The 19,834-nt window shown below is 40.1% G+C and overlaps 1 protein-coding gene across 1 annotated transcript; it reads right to left on the reverse strand.

Moving 5' to 3' along the window:
* Nucleotides 1-411: 411 nt before the first annotated feature.
* Nucleotides 412-19,782, reverse strand: DBT (dihydrolipoamide branched chain transacylase E2). Its single transcript, XM_044432530.1, has 11 exons — nt 19,708-19,782; nt 14,465-14,588; nt 13,458-13,533; nt 11,541-11,722; nt 10,683-10,810; nt 9,324-9,567; nt 8,573-8,739; nt 6,912-6,989; nt 5,345-5,536; nt 4,681-4,752; nt 412-2,613 (listed from the first exon to the last, which is right to left on the reverse strand). The coding sequence occupies exons 1-11, from the start codon at nt 19,756-19,758 to the stop codon at nt 2,446-2,448; spliced, it is 1,482 nt and encodes a 493-aa protein (XP_044288465.1). The 5' UTR covers nt 19,759-19,782; the 3' UTR covers nt 412-2,445.
* Nucleotides 19,783-19,834: the final 52 nt, after the last annotated feature.

Consider the following 19,834-nt stretch of genomic DNA (forward strand, 5'->3'; position numbering starts at 1 on the left):
TCATGATCACATACCTGTGACTACAGCACTCTCACCTCTGGATGCCACCACTCTATTGGGCCCGCTTAATAGAGCAACTATCTCCAGAACTCCAAAGGTGTTTACCTCTGACAAAACACAATTAGAGCAAGCCTGTTTTCTAGGAATGGGCAGGCACTGAAACCCTAACTCAAGGGCTTTCTCACTTAGGGCCAAGTCCATGCAATACAATTAGTTCACATGTAAACACATTGCTAAAAAGTCCCAACAGAGTTGCAGAAAACACTTAATTTAAATCAAGGGTGTGCAAATGAATTCGGGGGGGGGGGCATATGATCAGTACCATGGCCCATATCCAGGTATGTAGATTTAAGTTCTTGGAGGATGGAAAACCACCTAATGCCCCCAAATGAAATTCTAAAACCACAGAGGTTGTAAGAAAACAAGATTTATTAAAGAATAGAACATAATAAGAAATGTTAAGATAGAATACCTTTTTAAAAAATCAGAAAGGGCGAATATAAAGTTCCACATGGATGGATCTACAGGAGATACTAATATTATTTCACAACTGTCCCTGCACTCCCACCCCTGCTACTCGGAGTAAATCTGGGAAGAGGTCTCCAGTTTGAGGTTTTTAACCTCAACCTTCTTTTCACAGATAATAGGTTAGAAAGGTGCATTGCTGCTGTTTTTAAGCCACTTAAGAGTTCATTTAGATTATTAGCCAATAAACCTTCAAATACAGGGAATAATTTAAACATGAACATTTTGAATGCACAACAGTACTTGAATTTGAGCACTTTGTTCGTATGATTTCAATCAAGCATGCTCATTTATGAGGGATAGTTTTAAGCTTGCTAAGGAGCCATGTATTCATGAGTTGTCTTGGAGACTTTTCTTCCATCTAAGGGTTCACCTACTTTAGGGTCAATCCATAGAATATATTTAAAGTGCAATATTATGCATATTTAGACAGGAAAAAAGCCCTATAATTCCCAGAATGCCCTAACCAGCCATGCCAGCTTGAGAATGCTGTGGAGTTGTAGGCGTTTGTTTTGTCTAAACACACATAGGATTTATCCATGATCCATCCATGAGCACACAGAAAAATGGACTGTACATCCCAATGGTGGTATAGGAAATCTTTGACTGAAACCAGTCAATTTGTTTTGAATTCACTGACTTGTCTGGCAATATATCTGAATTCGTGATTTGCCTTTCTACTGTTGTATATAAGGCAAGGATGCCTTTACTTTCCTTGTGCACTTTCCCAGTTGCCTTTTCAGCCATAGCCGTGAATTAATGTAGACAAACATAACGCATGAACTGGTTATCAGCAAACTTCATGATTGTGGTGGCTGAAAAAAAATCTACTATGATCATATGAATTGATACCAGCTATATTTGAGACTGCCTCCTTCACCCATTAAATTCACCCACTGCATTCTGTGAAGATGGAAAAAAGCAAACTGTATCTTTAAAAGCTCTGTTACATTTGTTATATTTTGTACAGAACAGTTAACTACCACATCGCCATAACTGCCCAATAATTGCACCAATACGTGGGATATTTCAGAAATTTATTTTTGAAAGTGCTGTTTTGCAGGGAAAGGAGTGGTTCAGATATGACTCCTCCCTAGTGACATTGTATAAAGTTTGACTTTTACACACTGCTGTTGGATACTTTTAAGATCTTCCCATTAACTGAGAGCCACTTTGCACATTACAGAAGTACCAGATACATGTCTGCATGGCATGTGCACTTGCAGTGTTCCTTATAACATTAGAGAGATTAAAGGTTTATATTCATAAAAATGCATGTACACTGCATATGTAGGGAAAGGGTTTTTAATGTGTTCAAGTCTATTTCAGTGACGAATTGCCCTACGGCAAACTTTATTTTAGGAAGGGTGTTCAAAAAAGAGAGAAGTTAGCACCATTAACCAAGAAAGGGCCATTCTCAAATTATGTGACAAAATAAGCATAAAAGGAATTTTATTTGAACGTTGTAATGCATTAATTGCATTAGAAAGCTGGTAACATCCCTTTATTTTTCCAAAGAGATATTCTTGTTTCAAGAATAAACTTTGACATAATTCATTTTGTGAATAGCGTAAGTAATTAAAAACAAGTCCCAAAGTAACCTTAGCAGCCTTCCTCTGGTAATGTCAGTATAGTGGAATAGAGCTTGCCTCTTCGCTTCTTCACCATGAATTTCCCACCGCCTTACCAAGGAACCATATCATGACCTGTGACAGCCTTCAGTCAAATAAGTTACCACAAAACTACCCAACTAGACAGAATGTAACAGGTAATCAATATATGGGCCAGTGATCAAAAAGCCCTATTTAGCACACGATGCAATTGTGAATTATAAAACGACATTTTTAAGGGCACTTGCTAGCATTGCTAGCTTGATAACTGTTCCAACATTAAAAGTCCATGTCCAGCCATTAGTCTTCTTTATTTAAGATCCAGTAGCATGGCAGCAGGGTTCTCCAAGTATGATTTCCACAAGTTAGAGAAACGGGACATGGTCGCGCCATCGATGACCCTGTGATCAGCTGACCAGCTCACATTCATTATATGCGCTTTATATATTTCACCTTTACTGTTAAATCGAGGAATGACCTAGAAATTCAGGAACAGAAGAATATACCACAAGGAAACTGAGTATGACTGTATGAGAATCCCCTCAAAATGGTTACTTTTGTCTCGGCTGCACAAAAGCCCCTTGACTTTTTCTGAGTCTCTAACTGTGAGAAACTACCCCACACAATTCATGGCATCACAGGCTGTCAGAAGACATTTGGTGGTGAGATATCTTCTAAGGACCTCGAACCAAAGGAGTAGGTAACAAATTGGCAGCTAAGAAAAATGCTAATATTTGAGGTCATAACATTGCAGGCATGTTTTCTCAGAAATAAAGCCAAATCCAACTGAGAAGACTGAGGGGGGACATGATATCCCTCTATAAGTACCTCAAAGGCTGTCACAAAGAGGAAGGTCAAGATCTCTTCTTACTGATGCCAGAATGTAGGACACAGAATAATCAAGTCAAGTTGTGACAACCCAGATTCAGGCTGGACATCAGGAATAGCTTCCTCACTGTCAGAGCAATATGACAGTGGAACCAGCTGCCTAGAGAGGTGGTGGGCTCTCCCACACTAGAGACATTCCAAAAGCAACTGGACAGCCATCTGAGTGGGATGGTGTAACATGGTGTCCTGCAACAGCAGGGGGTTGGACAGGATGGTCTTCATGGCCCCTTTCAACTCTACTATTCTATAATTCTATGATTCGATGAATTAAATAGTACTTACTTCCAGGTAAGCAAGCATAAGGGTGCAGCCTTATTGTATAATCCTATGTATGTGTATCTAGAAAAATCTGTACCAAACACCATGCAAGTAGTGTGTGTTTAGGATTGCATGATCAAATATCTGAAGGCTAATCTTAAATGCTGCAGGTCATCTGGCAATTGGCCACTGGCAATGTCTAGTTGTCTTCCATCATTTTACAGATAAAACAATCTCATAAGCCAAAATAGGACAATCCTGCATGTGAGTGTGGGGTTATGGACAAAGTTCAGCAGCCCAACGGTGCGAGTCAAGCACAGTCTGGACTCAAAGAGGGTTGCCTCCGATAACATCATTAGGGAAGTATCAATACACAATACAACCCCACAGAAAAAAGCCATACCTGCTTCCCTCTTTCCCTCACCAATATTATTTATTTCAGCAGTCTAACTTACATGTTGCCCTCCTATTTTACAACCATAGCAGAAAACACAGCCACATTGTAATTTTCATCTTATACTGACATCTATATATTAAGATTAGGATGAGGCCAAGCACTTTCCCGAATCTTAGCTACTTTGCTGTCCATCTGGCCTTTATTTCTTTGAACAGTCACCAGGCCTAGATGGAATATGTATGTCACTTTATGTTGCCTATCTCTTCCATAAATGTGTTTTTTCCACTCTCCATGTGCTAGGAGAATGACCAAATGGCAAAGTCAACTAAGGACATAATCATATGCACAGAAAAAAGCTCCTACAACTCCCACCAAGCATACTGGCTGAAGAAGGCTGGAAATTGTAGGAGATTTTTCCTGTGTAAACATGCATGGAATTGGGCTATAATTTGCATTTAGTAGTGAAATTTTGCAGAAGCGAAGGAGCTGGGGTGGGGGAACAAAATTTATATATACTATAGTATGTTTTGTACCAACTGATGTTCCAGCCCCAATAATGACTTACTAGATCAGTGATGCAGTTTTGGCAAGACCAGAAAGTAAACTAGACGAAGAATGCAAGTAATTCCTTTGTGATGCTAGACCAGCAATGTAGACTAGGAAAAAAATATTGAGCAAGATAGATGTTCCTCAAATCTCTGCAGCCAAGGCTAAAAATGAGATAGTTGGAAGGTAGGTTATTATGTTGGAAGGTTGGCTATTATATATAACCAAACTTAATGGCCACTTGCTGGGTCATCTACAGCAAGCAGGAATTACCTTCAAATGGACAAGCAGGCAGAAGTGCTTTGGTCAACACATTTTTCTAGATTATTTTCAACCATGATACAAATCCCCTAACCCTTACCCTAACAATACTTTAAAGACAGCCAAGAAGGGGTAATGGCAATGCAACCTTCATTTCAACTGTGAGTGTGTGTTTGGAAAACACAATCAACATACCTGTATCTTTCCAAGTGCCCCGATAGCCACTTCAGGAGGCAGTATTACTGGCTTTGCATACGTGCCACCAATCTAGGGAAAAAAGCAAAGGAACCAGGTATAGCGAACTTGAAAATCAACATGGATTGGATTGTATCTGCATTTTGGAAGCCCTGAAACAAGTGGTAACACTTGTTTCTTGATAGGCACAGTTGAGTGTCCTGCACTTATACACGTTCTACTGAACTGCCTCCTTTCAGAAACGAGCATTTGCACCTGTCTTGGGCTGAGCAGAAGTGTTAAATCACTGCTGCACAATTGAGCTGACAGAAACGCATGGTTGGATTTTGCCCCGTCCACCCTTGCCCACTTGGGTGCAGTCATGCACACAGCAATAACAGAGCTCAATTGAGCTTTCTCTGTGCCCTTGGTTATGTGTGCTCACCACATGTACACAATAGCAGTCCAACCATTAACGGGGGACCTGTATGTACCCCCCATATAGCCTCTGAACTACCTCCTCCCAAAGGGCCAGTCCATGTTCCTGTTCCAATACACCTCCCACAGGGAGACAGTTTATTACCTGGTTCTGTGCAAAAGCAAAGCAAAGCAAAGCAAAGCAAAGCAAAGCAAAGCAAAGCAAAATAATTATTTTGGAGTTAGCTTTTCAGCATTATTAACTCACTGTGCCAATGTTGGAAAGTGTGAATGTTCCCCCGGTGAGGTCATTTGCTCCCAGCTGGTTAGCAGACCCCAAATTTTGTAGGCGGTTTAATTCTGCCGCGATCTCAAACACACTACAGGCCTGAACGTTCTTTACATTAGGGACCACCAAGCCTTGTCCTGTATCCATAGCAATACCAATGTTGTGAGAAGCCTAAAACATATAGTCAGAGATCTTAGCTATTTTGGAAATACTAATTTTTATAAAACTACTATCTCAATGCAAGATAAAGAACTACATATTCAAAGCAATCTTGTCATACATGTACATTATCTTAAAACTTATTGTTCTAAAAATTAATAATATGCACAGACCATTTTATATATACTTGTCTGCATGATTTCTGTTATAACTTCTGGTAAAGCAAGTTAATTTCTCAAATTATCTTAAGCATATTAGAAATATGTTGGCTTGATTCAAATTCAATAACATTCCTATAACTGTCAACTTATTAAATTTTTGTCACTTTTCCACTAAAAATAAATGTTCATGTTTAATAAATTTATAAATCTTAGATAAAATAAAACATTATAAACAAAAAACCCCAGATCAATTAAAGCAAAGCATTATGCATCAAACAGAACAATTAAAAATGCAGTTAAAACGCTTCAACCACTGAGTTGCTGTTCAGTCACAAAACAGCTGAAAAGCCAACTGTCTGAATAAAATATATATTTGACTGTCAGTAAAAGAACATAAATGATGGCACCTCATTGGTCTCTCTTGGCAAGGAGTTCTAAATCAAGGGAGCAGTGATTTGCATCATGATTAATGGTTCTGAAAGCTGCTGAGAGATCTAGCAAATTGTCACTTGGGCACTTTGAAAGGGCTGTCAAGTGGCTGTCAAAACAGGGATTACAAACCTGGCTGTCAAGTCAGAAACTGTGATCCTTGAGCAGGGATAAAGGCAAAGGGGGAACTAGCTCCAGCAAGCCAAGAATAGCTCACCACCATGGTGGGAAAAGCAGCCAGCCAGTGACAAGCGGCAAGATTTGCTGTTCTTGCCAAGCAACTTTCTTTTCCCTTCACCAGTGACTGGGATGGCTGCCTGAGCTTGGACAGAACACCAATTCATTACGGTAAAACAACTCCAAGTACAAACAGTGGCTTTTCAGGATAATTTATAACCCATAATAAGCCAACCTGGGGGAAGGGATCCAGGATCACATAACACACTAATTTATCATGGCTTCTAAGCCATGGAGGTGTATTGTGTGGTGCAAACACAGTCACTTGTGGGCAGCTTACTTTATGACCAGGGGCCCATTGCTCTTTCTCAGCTTAATCTACCTTGCAGATAGACTGGGGCACCAGAGTGGGAAGGAGAACTCTGTACGTTGTGCCCTGATCTGTTGGAAAAACGGCAAGATGCTTAAGTCCTTAAAACACACGTTAGTTAGCAAACTTCCTGTCTGCAAAAGAAATACAGACCTCCTCTTATTATTTAATAACCATAAAACCTAAATATAGCTGGAACTTGCTGGAAGCTGAAGTTGTAACAGGAATAACAGTTGTATGATATACAAACCTTGTATGTAATGTTTTCACAGTTTTCATCCACAGAAGCATTGAGTAAAGGGTAATGTAATAACCCTAATGAAGCGGCCTGTTAAATATAAAACAAAACACACACAAGTAGGAAGAAACATGCTTCAAGTCTGTTGTTATCTATATTTATTTAGACAAATTTGTTTAAAGTTTTTTTTATACAAATAGATGTGCTTAGAAACAGAATGTGTAGTGGGCCATATCTAACCATCTGCTAATGCAGGTTTTCTTTTTGTCCACAGAAGGCTTTTGATTGAGCAGAAAGATCTCACTAGCTGAAGAGAGGGGGTGATTATTTTCAGCTCCTGCAATCCAACCTGCTGGAACCGTTTTCGGAGGCAACAGGAAAAATGAGGTAACTGGTAACCTGTTTCCTTCCACCACCACCAGCAAAGTTGGAATCGAGGCCCTTACTACTATTACTATGCTCTGCTTGTAATTTGTGGAGAAAAAAGAAAGTGAACTATGGACTAAACACTAGGCTTTTCCAGTGTTCCCAAAATATTTTGAAAATCATTAAACACTTTTAAATAAAAAGACTAATTTCCTGTTGCAGAGAAGCCATGATGAAAAACTGAGATTTTTTTCCAGTGTAAAAACTGGAATAAGAAAAACTATCCACAAATTAAAAACTTTACTATATTATGATAGCAATCTCCTTATTTTGCCAGCCAAGTACACTCACTTTAAATTAATCACCTGTCCTTGAAACATTTGCTTATTACTAAAGCCACAGTATGGATAGGCTGGGATATTATTAAAGGTGAGATATGACTTCAGTTTAATAATCTACAGCTATAATCCTTAGTGTGTTTATGTGTAAGACACTACATGATCTCTGTTGTCACCACATAAGAGCAATACTGAATCATGCAAAAGGCCTATTTAGTCTGGCAATCTCTTCACACGGTGGCCAATCACTTCCTTGTGGGAAAGCCACAAGTCACACGAAAGCCACCTGTTCGAGAGTCACCTGTGGTTAAGGGTGTGGGGTTCTGGTTCTAGTCCCCACTTAGCCATGGGGCCAACTGGGTGACTTTGGGCCAGTCTCAAACTCTCTGCCAAACCTATCTCACAGGGTTGTTTTGTGGGGGTAAGACTGAGAGCAAAAGGAGGAGAATTAGGTAAGCTACTCTGAGTTTATAAGAAAAAAGTGGGATATAAAGAAATAAATAAGAAAAGGAGTGCAACACTCCCTCCCACCCATGTTACCAGCATCTGGTATACCCAGGCATACTGCCTCTGATACTAGAAGTACCATATAGCCTTCAGAACTAGTAGCCATTGATCACTATATCCACAATTAATTTTTATAATCCCTTTTTAAAGTCACCCATCACTATATCTTGTGATACTAAATTCCATAAATTAACTAGAGGAGGGGTGGGCCATCTGCACCAGTCCAAACTGCACCAGGCAGTTTGGCCAATGGTCAGGGCTAATGGGAACTGGAGTTTGACAACATCTGAGGAGGCCACAGGTGATCTGACTATATGCTGAGGGGATAAATGTATCCACAAAATCGGCTTGGTGCTTTCTGTGAAAATTGGTTATTCTCCATAGGGCAATGCCACCAAATGTGTCTTCTAGGCTAGAATAAAGCTCTTGCTTGTATACAAGCAAGGCCTGCCACTGACTCACCTTTATAAAGAAGGGCATGAATGAAAGGTTAACTCCCCGTTCTTGGGCTACAGGTTTCAGCTCTCCTCTCAACTGAACGAGTTGTGTGAGATCAACCTCATCACAATAACCAAAGTGAGGAATCTTCAGAGCAGCAGTCATGGTTTTCACCATTGCCTTCTGAAAACCTGGAAATCAGAAAGGGGAGAGTATAGATTTTTTTAAAAACCTTTTCAGTTAGTCCTTTTCTTAAGTCCTGCCTTCTTCTTTCATCTTCCTTTCAAATGATCTGTCCTGGCATCAAAACAACTGAACAATCTAAACCAATTTTCCTCAATCCAGCATCCTCCAAAGTTTAGGACTACAACTTCCAGCATAAGAAAACGTAAGAGAAACTCCAGAATATATGAATAAGAGGAAAGGATTTGGCTGAAGGGGATTTGAATTGACTAGGTTGGCTTCATCAATTGGAAGCATCCAGTATTGTAGTATTAATGAAGCTAAGTGGCTGTAGGCTGGATTGATACTAGCATGGGAGACTTGAGAACCACATGTGACTGTTTTTGTGGCCTGAGGCCACAGTGGAAAGTAGCCATCTCTATGAAAGTAGCCATCTCGACCACCATCTCTCACTAGATCTGGGTGAACATTATTCTGATCTATATTGCTAATTTTATTTAAAAAAATTATGTAGTATGCCCCTCTAGCAGCCTACTAGAATTACAAAAATATTAATTATGAAAGCAGAAACCAACATTTTAATTTTTCTTACCTGATAAGGGCACTGTTTTATCTTTCCCGGTAATTGCTACAGGCTTCGAAATGGAGACAGGAGTTCTCAGTATCTTCTCTTTTGGCATGCCTGCTACAGGTTGCAATTTTGGTGAAGGTGGGGTTATTTCAGGCTTTGGTGAAAGAGGTAAAATGGCTCCTGTCTGCTTGGCCAAGTAATTGAGAATGTCTTCTTTGAGGATCCGGTTATCTTTCCCTGTTCCAACAACTTCACTCAGTTTAATCTGAAAGATACAGAGGAAATCTAGATCTAGAAAAGAAGCAGGGACATGTGATGCTATTGCACATGTGGAAGAGAATGAAGATTAATAGAGTGTCCCGCTCTGTTTTTCCTTCGGACCTTTACCACTACTCACAAAACGAAATCTTTTCTCTTCTTGCTGCCTCCACCAAACCAGTTATAAAAACACTTTCATCTGGTGTGGAGGTTGGCTCTTAGACATGGGTTGGATAACTCAACAAGAAAACAGGCCACAATGTTTCCACCTCGTAGGCAAACACAAAATTTTAACACCATAATATCCCCAAAGCAAGCTATATACAAAAATGAGAGACAGCTTTGTCCCTTCAGAGCGCTTCAAACAGGTCCAAGTTAACAGTCTGAATTCCCAACTCCAGCATTGCAGAATGATTAATACAAAGTAAGTGCAGACCTGTTGCCATTTTTTAAAGCTATGCACTCTCTAATCTAATGTAAATATGTATGAAATAAAACATGGAAGATAAAGTCTGATGTCACCCATCTTATATGCATGACATCATGTTTGATGTGTTTGTTCAAGGTTACCCAGGAAGCCCACAGTGAAAAAGACCCACACAGAACTCTGTTTGGGCTTCTAAAGACACAGCCCAGTGTCCTCTGCTCTCTGAAATATTCCACAAATGAAGAAGGTGCCCATTATAAATCCTAGATCCTAATCATGCAAGCCACACAAGCCTAAGAGTTGCATGCAGGCTTCGGGTATCTCTCCATGCTTGCTTGGGGTGAGCTCTGTGGAGCTTTCAGGTACATGCTAATCAGCAGCAAACCTCCCCACTGCAGATTTTGACTATTATGTACGGATTAGTGGCTGGCGCCTACTGCAAGCCCAGCCCACCACAGGGGAAGCGCAGCTGCCATCAACAAAACTGACTTTCACAGAGTCAAAGCAAACAAAATGCTGGTGTAGAGGAAAGCAACGAGGATCCCAAAATCTACCATGTACCAACACCTTCAACTAGCTTTTCGCAAAATCCGTTACGAAGACATCTTCTGAGGCTCCTATTTGTCCCACCCCCTCAAGGAGGCAGAACAGAGAGCGACAGCAAGATGGCCTGTTGCAGCAGGTAACCAACGCACATTGTTTTCCATGGCAAGGCGGCGAACAGCAGGGGTTGCCAAGGTTTTGTGGCCCTTAATCTCCTGGTGGGTCTGTTCTTCATGTGACACCGCAGGCGTTTCCACAACGTCCTCTTCAGAAGCTACATCTGTGGATTTGACACAATATAAAGAATGTATGTTATATTTTAGAAGGGTGTTACATTATTTATTTAAGCACATCTTAAATGGGACTCTTCATGCATTTACATTAAAATATGTGGGAGATCTGGCTCTTTCACAATCAATGGAGTAGAATAGAGCTGCACTGCAGGGAAGAGGTTCTAACTTGCTGCAGCTAAATTCTATTATAGTACTGAAGCTTTAAAGTGTAAGCTGCCTTGGAAAGTGGTTTAATGTATTTTTAAATGAAATAAAAAGCTAGTGAGAACATCAGGATCTGAAGCAATGGTTTGACCCCAGTTTGTTTGCAACAACTATAATTTAAGACCACAATGCCCCCCAAGTAAGGCATTTTAGTGAACAGTGGTTAGTTTACTATGGAAAGCAGAAGCTTCCAATCTCCTCCTGGCATGTAAAAGGGACTGGGGTGAATATGCAAGCACTAGTCATGTGCATACAAGGAGAAAGAGGAACCCATTAGTCTGAATTCAGTCATGACGCAGAGGTCTATTGTTCAAAGACATAAGAAGGAAAAACCATCTTACTTGGCATGTCTTATTCTATTTTTGGACTATTTGGTGAAGATGAACCCTGTGCAGCTAGGCTTGCTCAGAATTTTCAAATGAGAGTTGATTTAAGATTTTGAAATGGACATTTGCCTATTTAAATAATTTATGGGACTAATACAGATGCCCCCCCTTCCCATGAAGAAAATACCTTTCAAGGTAGCTGTTTCTATATCCACCAGTGGCTTCCCCACATAGGCAATTTCATCTAATTCATAATAGAGTTTTCTAATGATGCCATCGTAACGGCTGGTGATGGTGACAGAAGCTTTATCACTTTGTACTTCACAAATGCTGTCAAACTGTGACACAACATCACCTTCTTTTACATACCTAAGAGGAAGGACAGATGTGCTTAAAGTACATTATGGAAAAGGTTGACACCACTCAGTAAAAATTCCAGGAGTGCTTCCCCATGGCTGCCTTTCCTAGACTGTCATGGCAACCATGACTGGGGTGGCCTCTAGTATAGCCCAGGCCGTATCCCTTCTCACTCACTCAAGCATCCCAAACTGCCAGTGCTGCTTCAGGTTGTGCAAGTGCTTCTGAAAAGCTCATTAATGCACTTTCTGGAGTGTACCAAGTAACAGTTTGGCTAAGTCTGGGCATCCCATCTGGATTATGAAGATCGTGAACTCTTAACCCCTGCTACTGCTAACCTGCAAAGCAGCTCTTTTCATGGCTGGATATGTGACAAGCTGCTCAGACACAAAGACCTTTTATTTATACACAGCTGTGTTCAACACGCCTCTCTTTAATTCTGGCTAATTAGCTGTCCCTTGCTAACCCCAAATAGATTAAGCCTTAATATACAAATTTATTTGTAAGTATTCTTTACCCTGATGTGCACAGAATGCTGCCTTAAGCTGGTATGGAGTGTTAAATCACCTTTGGACATTTCAGGGGACAAGTCCTGCTCCGAATGTCCAGATGGCACTGGATTGGAACAGTGAAGACTACCAGGAAGATCTTAATTACTATAGACTCCAAGGTCTGGAACACTGTGCCTGTCAGGTTAAAGATGTCCTTTTCTTTATGTGTGTAATACAAAGGCTGCAAAACTTACTTTTATTTGATCCAGTGTCATGCTCAATGAGTCCTTATTGGCTATTCATTATTGTGTTCAATATTCATTATTGTGTGGCTTTCTTCTAATTTGTAAGCACTGAAAATAGTTCCACAGGGAAGCTTCCCTGTCCCCTTCTCTGCGATCTTTTCAGACTTTTTTTCTTCACTCAGACTTAGGATCTCATCTAGTCTGCTGAAATCCTGTTCTGTTATATTACTTATACTAAATATGGTACCATATTTAGTATATTACTTAATATACTAAATATTAAATAATATACTAAATAATATTTCGTATAAGTTAAGTAATACGGTATCTTACTTAACTTATACTAAATATGTACACCCCCCTCCAGCCCATAACATTTCCTAAAACAATTTGAAAGATTATTTATTTCCAAACTGGTACTGCATGCATGAAATAATTATATAGATACAGAATAGGCACATATATAGGCATAGATATATTATTATATTTATATTCCAACTTTTTTCCTCTTGCAAAGAAGCTAGGATGGCTTACATAATTCTCATATAAATATACACACATTCACACAAAACATTCCTACAAGACATTTTGTAAGCTGGAGGGGACTGAAAACATTCCTAAATAATCTTCTATATATGATCTATTAATAATTTAGTAGTTTTTATGGCTGTAATCCAAGAGAGTTTACTTCTACATAGTCATGTCTGGGATGGTGCTGAAAAAAATCAATTAATATCAAGAGGACTGATTAAAGAATCATCCTCCCGTCCACCTCCAGAATCTCATTAACAATAGTAATTGACTCCTCCTTTACTCTTACCTGGAATTTGTTTTTTTTCCGATCATCTCAGTAATAAGAAGCTCTTCTGACTGGTGAGTTTCCTTCTCATACCTACACCTTACAAAACTCTAAAATGTTTTTTTCCTTTTCTTCCCATCCCAAATTTTCAGGGAAACAAAAGATTATTGGTTAGGGACTGATTTTCTGTGGAAGGATGCAACTTAACTTACCATTCTTTAACCGTCACCTCTGTAATTCCTTCTCCAATATCCGAGAGCTTGAACTGGACAATTTGGCCATTTGAAACTTTAAAAAAGACAATGAAACAAATGTCAAACAAAAGAGCAGAACCAAAAAACATAGGTAAAATCATGCTCAGGCAGATGGTATTTGATTCTTAGAAAACTGTAACACAGAATAAGTGAATCAGGAAATATACAAAGGTGCTGACTGTCATTCTACAAATGCTTACCTAAATGCCAGGTCCCATTGTGTTCACAGAGGCTTGCTCCCAGGTAAGTGCACACTGGAATGCAGCCTGAGCATAGAGCACCTGCCTTTACCTGAGCACAAAGGGCTACTAAAAACAGGGCCACTGCTGGGGAACATCCTGGTAGGACTCCCAGATCTCTGTGAAGCCATCTGCCTCGCCACACCATCCACAGGCATTTGACAGAATAAAGGCCCTGATGACCTCTGTTGCCCCTAAATCTTCCTGCCTGAATTTAGCTTCTGAACTTGAATGGCTTTCTCTCAATACATAACATTACAAGTAGTGGTATCTTGGGGAACAGAGTCCTTTAAAGAAACACACAGAGAGAGACTTTTGGTACCTAGAACCACCCTTACACAAAACCAACTCATTTTATGAGTAAGTGCTTTCAGTGAATTGAATTTACATCCTAATACGACACACTTTGCCTTTTTAAGGGAAAATAAATGTGGAACCACACAGGAAAGGTCATACCGGACTGTATTTTGTGCATCCCAGCCCTTACATATTTTACTTAGAAGTCAATCCCACTGTGTTTAGTAAATATGCATGGAAATATTGCCCAAGGTTGCAATCTTCTGGACACCTATCTGAGACTACAGCCTACTGGAACCAATTCAGGCAATCCCATCTTACCTCAATAAGTTGAGACATGAATGAACTCAAACAGAACATTTGCCTGAGTCCCTCTTAACAAAGCAAACACACTCAATTTTTTAAAAATCAAACATGAAAGAAACTCACCAACAGCTGTTCTGAACAATCGGTGTTGATGCCGACACCGCCATGCAGACTTGTCAAACCCACAAATGTGTTTTGCCTTTAACAAGCGAATGCTACTGTACAATCTAATATGCCGAACATGGAGCTGGCAAGGGAATCAGAAATTAAAACTTTACAGAGAAGTACTACTGAAATTATCTTTTAATTCACAGAGGCGCTATTATTTATTAGAAAAGGATCTGATTATGACTTGTATTGATCTAATGGTTGATTTGCTTTTTGGCACTTCTGGATGGAGATACCGGCACAACATGTGCTCAATGGAAGTTAATAAAAACAATGCTTAGATGGCTTGGCTCAAAAATTCCAGGTTTTCCCCCAAGTGGCCTCTATACATTTAGCAACTTGAAACCACTAACCCATTCCAGCTCCATTGCTATATATGCATGTTCTTCAGAGGGAACTCAAGGAGAACCTTTCCCCTTCCCTTCAACGTGGGCAAGGCTGACAAAAAGCACATCTACACTCCATTGAGAGAACATGCTCAAGTACTGAAAGGATAACCATGTTGTCTCTCATAAGCCTGTCAAAAGTCCCAAAGAAATCTGTAGAATAACTCATCTAAAATTGACATCAAGATCTGTAGAAATCTGACTTTGAAATGTCAATCTATACAATGTTATTAATTTTGGAAAATAAATCACAATTGATATAATATTGTAATTTATTAAAAATTGCAACAAGAGGATACAACTGATTATTCTTTACGGTAATTTACATAAGGCACAATTTACTTAAAACACTGAGGGATGGGCAGCTGGGTATAATTTGCATGCATGTGCTTATTACTTTCAAAAGAAATTACTGAAATAGAGAATTTAAAAGATTAGGCTGGACTGCTCAACTTGCACAGAGATTCAAAGCAGCAATGAACCCCAGGGGAGATGCTGAATTTTGTCATGGAGACATATTAAGCTCCATTCATCAATTTTGGGATATAGCTGGCAATCTGCATGAGGCATCCATATAGCCTAGTTTTGTTTTGCAGTCACTCAAAAATTAAGAATATCTGTAGAATAAAGTATAGTGCAGCATTTTTCATTTTTAAAACTGCATAACCACCAAAGAGTTATTGTTTTGGACAGCCTCCAAAAGAAGTCATGCTGTCTTAGAACTGCCTTCTCCAACATGGTGCCTTCTGGATGTTTTGGACTTCAACTTTCATCAGCACCACCCAACACTACCAATGATTAGGAATCCTGGGAGCTGGAGTTCAAAAGACCTTGATGGAAGACTGTCTTAGAATCACCAAAATTGATCAAAAAGATGACCAACAAAACAAAAAAACATCTGCTGGGCGCTCTAGTCAAGAAGTATATCTAGTCCTTTAAAATACCTCAAGTGGTTCACATATTAAAAATTAAGAAATGATCTTCTTAGCAGACCCAGAAAACAGGGGACCTGTATGAAAGAGTAGCAATTCCATATTTTAATGTGAAACATTTAAGTTCTTCAAACAAATAAATTTCCAAACTCATCTTTTCCTTCTTATACAAGAAAGCATTGTGGGTGCATGCTAAAGTCTAACTCATTTCAGGCTCCCTTGCTACATTAACAGTCCTAAAGCTCCAATGATCGATTTCAGTAACTCAATAAACTACTGTACACAAAATGGCAGAATCTAAGAAAGACTGGAACACACCAGCCACTGAGGAACATTCTGTTCAAAAGACAGGCATTTTTACACCAACCCATAGGCCACTAGTTTGCTCTACGGGCTTTTAGAATTTGTGGAGCCTCAAGGTTTAAACTGAGACACGGTCTTGGGAGATATTAGGGTATATTCCAGTGTCATGTCAGGTGAACTAAGGAAGTGCAACTGACTGCAGGCTAGATATAAACACTGGACAGCAACCTGGTGTTTATATCACTGCGCATTTTGACTCATTTTGCCATGTCTAACTCACTGACATGTCACATAACCCTAACCTGTCCTCACACTATTCCTGCCATTAGAGCCTGGATTTCTTGAGACTGGTTATATCACAACTTTTTCGTATGTTGCATTGGCTGGTATCCTCTGGCTGAGGAGGACAGAGCTGATGAGGAAGTGTCCTGTCTGGGTTCAGCAAAACTCAGAGATCTTTCGGTGGCCTCCCCACCTCCCTCAACCACAGCTTCTCTCTCCCCCTCCGACTTGCAAATGCAATGCTGCTGTCCACTTCCATCTTTTGGAAAAACAGTTTGCAATAGGCAGGTCCACACATGACAATCCCCTTAGGAGTTTTACCCATGCATTGCAGGTAAAATTCCTATGTGCCTGACAGAGATCACTGTCTTACAGTGGACATCCCTTTCCAACATTCCACTTCAGCACAGACACTGCGTGGAGCCAATATCTATGCTAAATTGGAATGTTGTATCTCACTCATTGCCAAGTATTTGAAAAAAATATTTTTAAATGTGGGAGATGGAAAGTATTCTTTTCAGCAGAAAATTCAGGTTTTGGAGCAGTGTTCCTATGGCCATGGGCTAGTTTCACTTTCTCAAGTCTAGATAATCCAAGGGCACAGTTACAAAAGCTAAAAACCTGCAGAAAGCATGCATGGGGGATGCCTCCTCAATTCTCCCCTCTTCCAGGCAGGATTCACGAGGTTTTGAGGTGTGCTAGGAAGCCCCAACTTTCCACTTGGTGTTGCCATTTACCTGAGTTGATAGCGCTTTGGGAAATAGCAGAATTGGGGGGATTGCCCCATGTTGGGGGTGGTGGAGGACAAAGCTTGCCATTTACCCCTTATGCCCTCTCCAGTCCATGCCAGAGTGCTACCTCTAGGCAGGTCCAGGGGAAAAGTAAATTGCAGGAACATAGGAAGGTGAAAATCAATTCTGTTGCTCCTTCCAATAGCAGTCCTGAATGCTACTACATAGATGTATGTAACAGGACTGTAACGGGGACTGTGCCTGGAAGCATACTTAAATTTTCCCCTTCAAATATTTAAATATTTGAGATGTAAAATAAAATGAGGTACTTTCCTTAGCCTTGTTGTTAATTGTATTTAGTCAATATGCTAAATTAGATCCCAGGGTCGGGGTGGGCAATATGTATCCCTCCAGATAGTTTGGGCTATGACTCCCATCACCTCTAGCCAGCATAGGCAATGGTGAAGAGAGATGAAGGCTACAACATCTAGAGGATGATGGGTGATGCTCATTCCTCCTCCAGAGTGTCAGAACATCCTCTGATGCAAACTGAAAATGTACCCTATACAAAGTAACCTTTTTTGCACTGGAAAAAATTCTAGCACAAATTAAATTTCTGTTATGCTTAGGAAATTTTTCAGAAAAAAATCTAATTCAAAATTTTCCAGAAACCCAATCACTACCTGCCATTTATGGAATTTTATGGTGGATCCAGACAACATATTTTCCCCACCTATGCTTTCCTTCCCATGTTTATCCATTGCTTTTCATCATTTTTTAAGTACGGCAAATCCATCAAAGAGAAAAGATGGAATAGCTGTACTGTATTTTCCATCTCCTAGCACTCAGAGATCCAGAAAGTATCTGCAGAAACATGGCACCTATTGCCTCATCAGCAATACAGGTGGAACTCTGATCTATCCTATGCCCCCCACAAAAGTCAAGGGATCGCATCCCCTGGGGGTTAATAGTTTTCAGTACCCTTTCCCCACTAATATATAATGTATGTGTGTGTAACCATGTGCACTCTCTCTGTATTCTCTCTCTCTCCCTCTCCCTCTCTCACACACACACACTACTGTCATTAAATAGTCCAATAAAAAGTGATTTAACTGATATATTTTGTAGACATTAGGCATCCATTATTTTTTTTCTCTCAAATATTTCAAAATATCTCAAGTCAAATACTCATGGTATATTGAAGCAAAAAGTTAACATGGGGTACTTCACTTTTGTTTAAATACAAATAAAATAACCATACTAAATGTGATCACTCTATAAGATATTGGAACATTTTCTAATGCAAACTGAAATTCTTCCAATGCAAATCACCCCAGATTTGAATTGGAAATGTCTCTTTTGCAAATTAATCTAAATTTACATACAGAAAGTTGTGCAAGTTACTCTGATTTGTATAAGGAAAATTTCCAATTCAAGCCTTTCCCAAAAAAAAAAAAAAAAAAACCACTGTAAAGAGCACTTAAGTGAAGGGAATTTAGAAGTTTACAAAGCCAAAGAGCACTCAAAAACTCTAATACTGTACATGCAGGATTAAATCATACAACTGTTCATTCACTAGCAGCCCTTGGGTTTGTGCTCAGAATCAACAACACAGATTAGAACCATACATTTGAAGGGCAGAAGAAATCTAGCTTTTTACTACCACTACTGCAATCTAGGCAGTATGAATAAGGCATAGGTCATCTGTATTAAACTAACATAATCTTGTGGTACCTTCATGACATGTATTATGGCATAAATTTTTGGATTAAGTGACCTTGATTATTAGGTGGTCTTGTGAACTTGCCATATGCAACTGAAAAAGAAGTGAACCCAGGATCACACCAAGACCCAAATAGTCCAGCATTTTGTTTCCACAAACAGCTTATGGAAGTCCATAAGCAGTAAACAAAAGTGTTGGCCATCCGCCGCTGTTTGTCCCTGGCATCTGATATCTATGTGTATTTTGCCTCTGCACATGGAAGGACTGGCAACCAGGTGCTCTCCAGATATTTGGAACTACAATTCCCATCAGTACCAACTAATGTAGCCAATATGGGAAGAACTATGGGAAGCCCAAGTCGCCTGCTCCTTGCAGTCAGGAATTTACCCACTTCGTGTTAATGTCATTTCCAAGCATACCTGCATGGCAACCTAACCTTTATAATGGGAGGCTCTAGAAATGAGAGAGTCACAATCTTCGACTTACACCTACAGCAGGAGTAGACTATAAGGTGTTACAGGCTGGTTAAGTTTGGAGAGGAGGCTGAGTCAGGATGGGCACGAGAATTGTCACTGCAGTTCCCCTTTGTGGGTGAAAGTGATTCAGTTGCCATTTGGGGTTGGATTCCTATAACCCGTCTGGAGCCCCTCACCGTTGGATAGGCAATTAATGCACAGATGCAGACACCAGGCGACTTCCCCCCCAAGCAGGTCGCCCCCTTCTAAAGAGGAGGGGAGTAAACAGGATCCCCGAGGCCACGAAAACTGCAGGGCAGCTGCTCTTCCTACCCCCACCAATTTCTCAGGCTTTTGCCTCTGCACGCCGCTCCCTGCTGCCTTACCAGGGGCCCCGCAGCCCTGTAACAGCTCCTCAACGCGATCGCTGCCGCCATCTTATTCCGGAAAAAAAAATCCGCCCCCCCGTTCTCGCCTCTACACCCCTCCCACCCATCAGCCAATCGCAACGGA

Source organism: Varanus komodoensis, unplaced genomic scaffold, assembly GCF_004798865.1.
Source record: "Varanus komodoensis strain SLA01 unplaced genomic scaffold, ASM479886v1 scaffold24, whole genome shotgun sequence".
In the NCBI taxonomy this organism is placed as follows: Eukaryota; Metazoa; Chordata; class Lepidosauria; order Squamata; family Varanidae; genus Varanus; species Varanus komodoensis.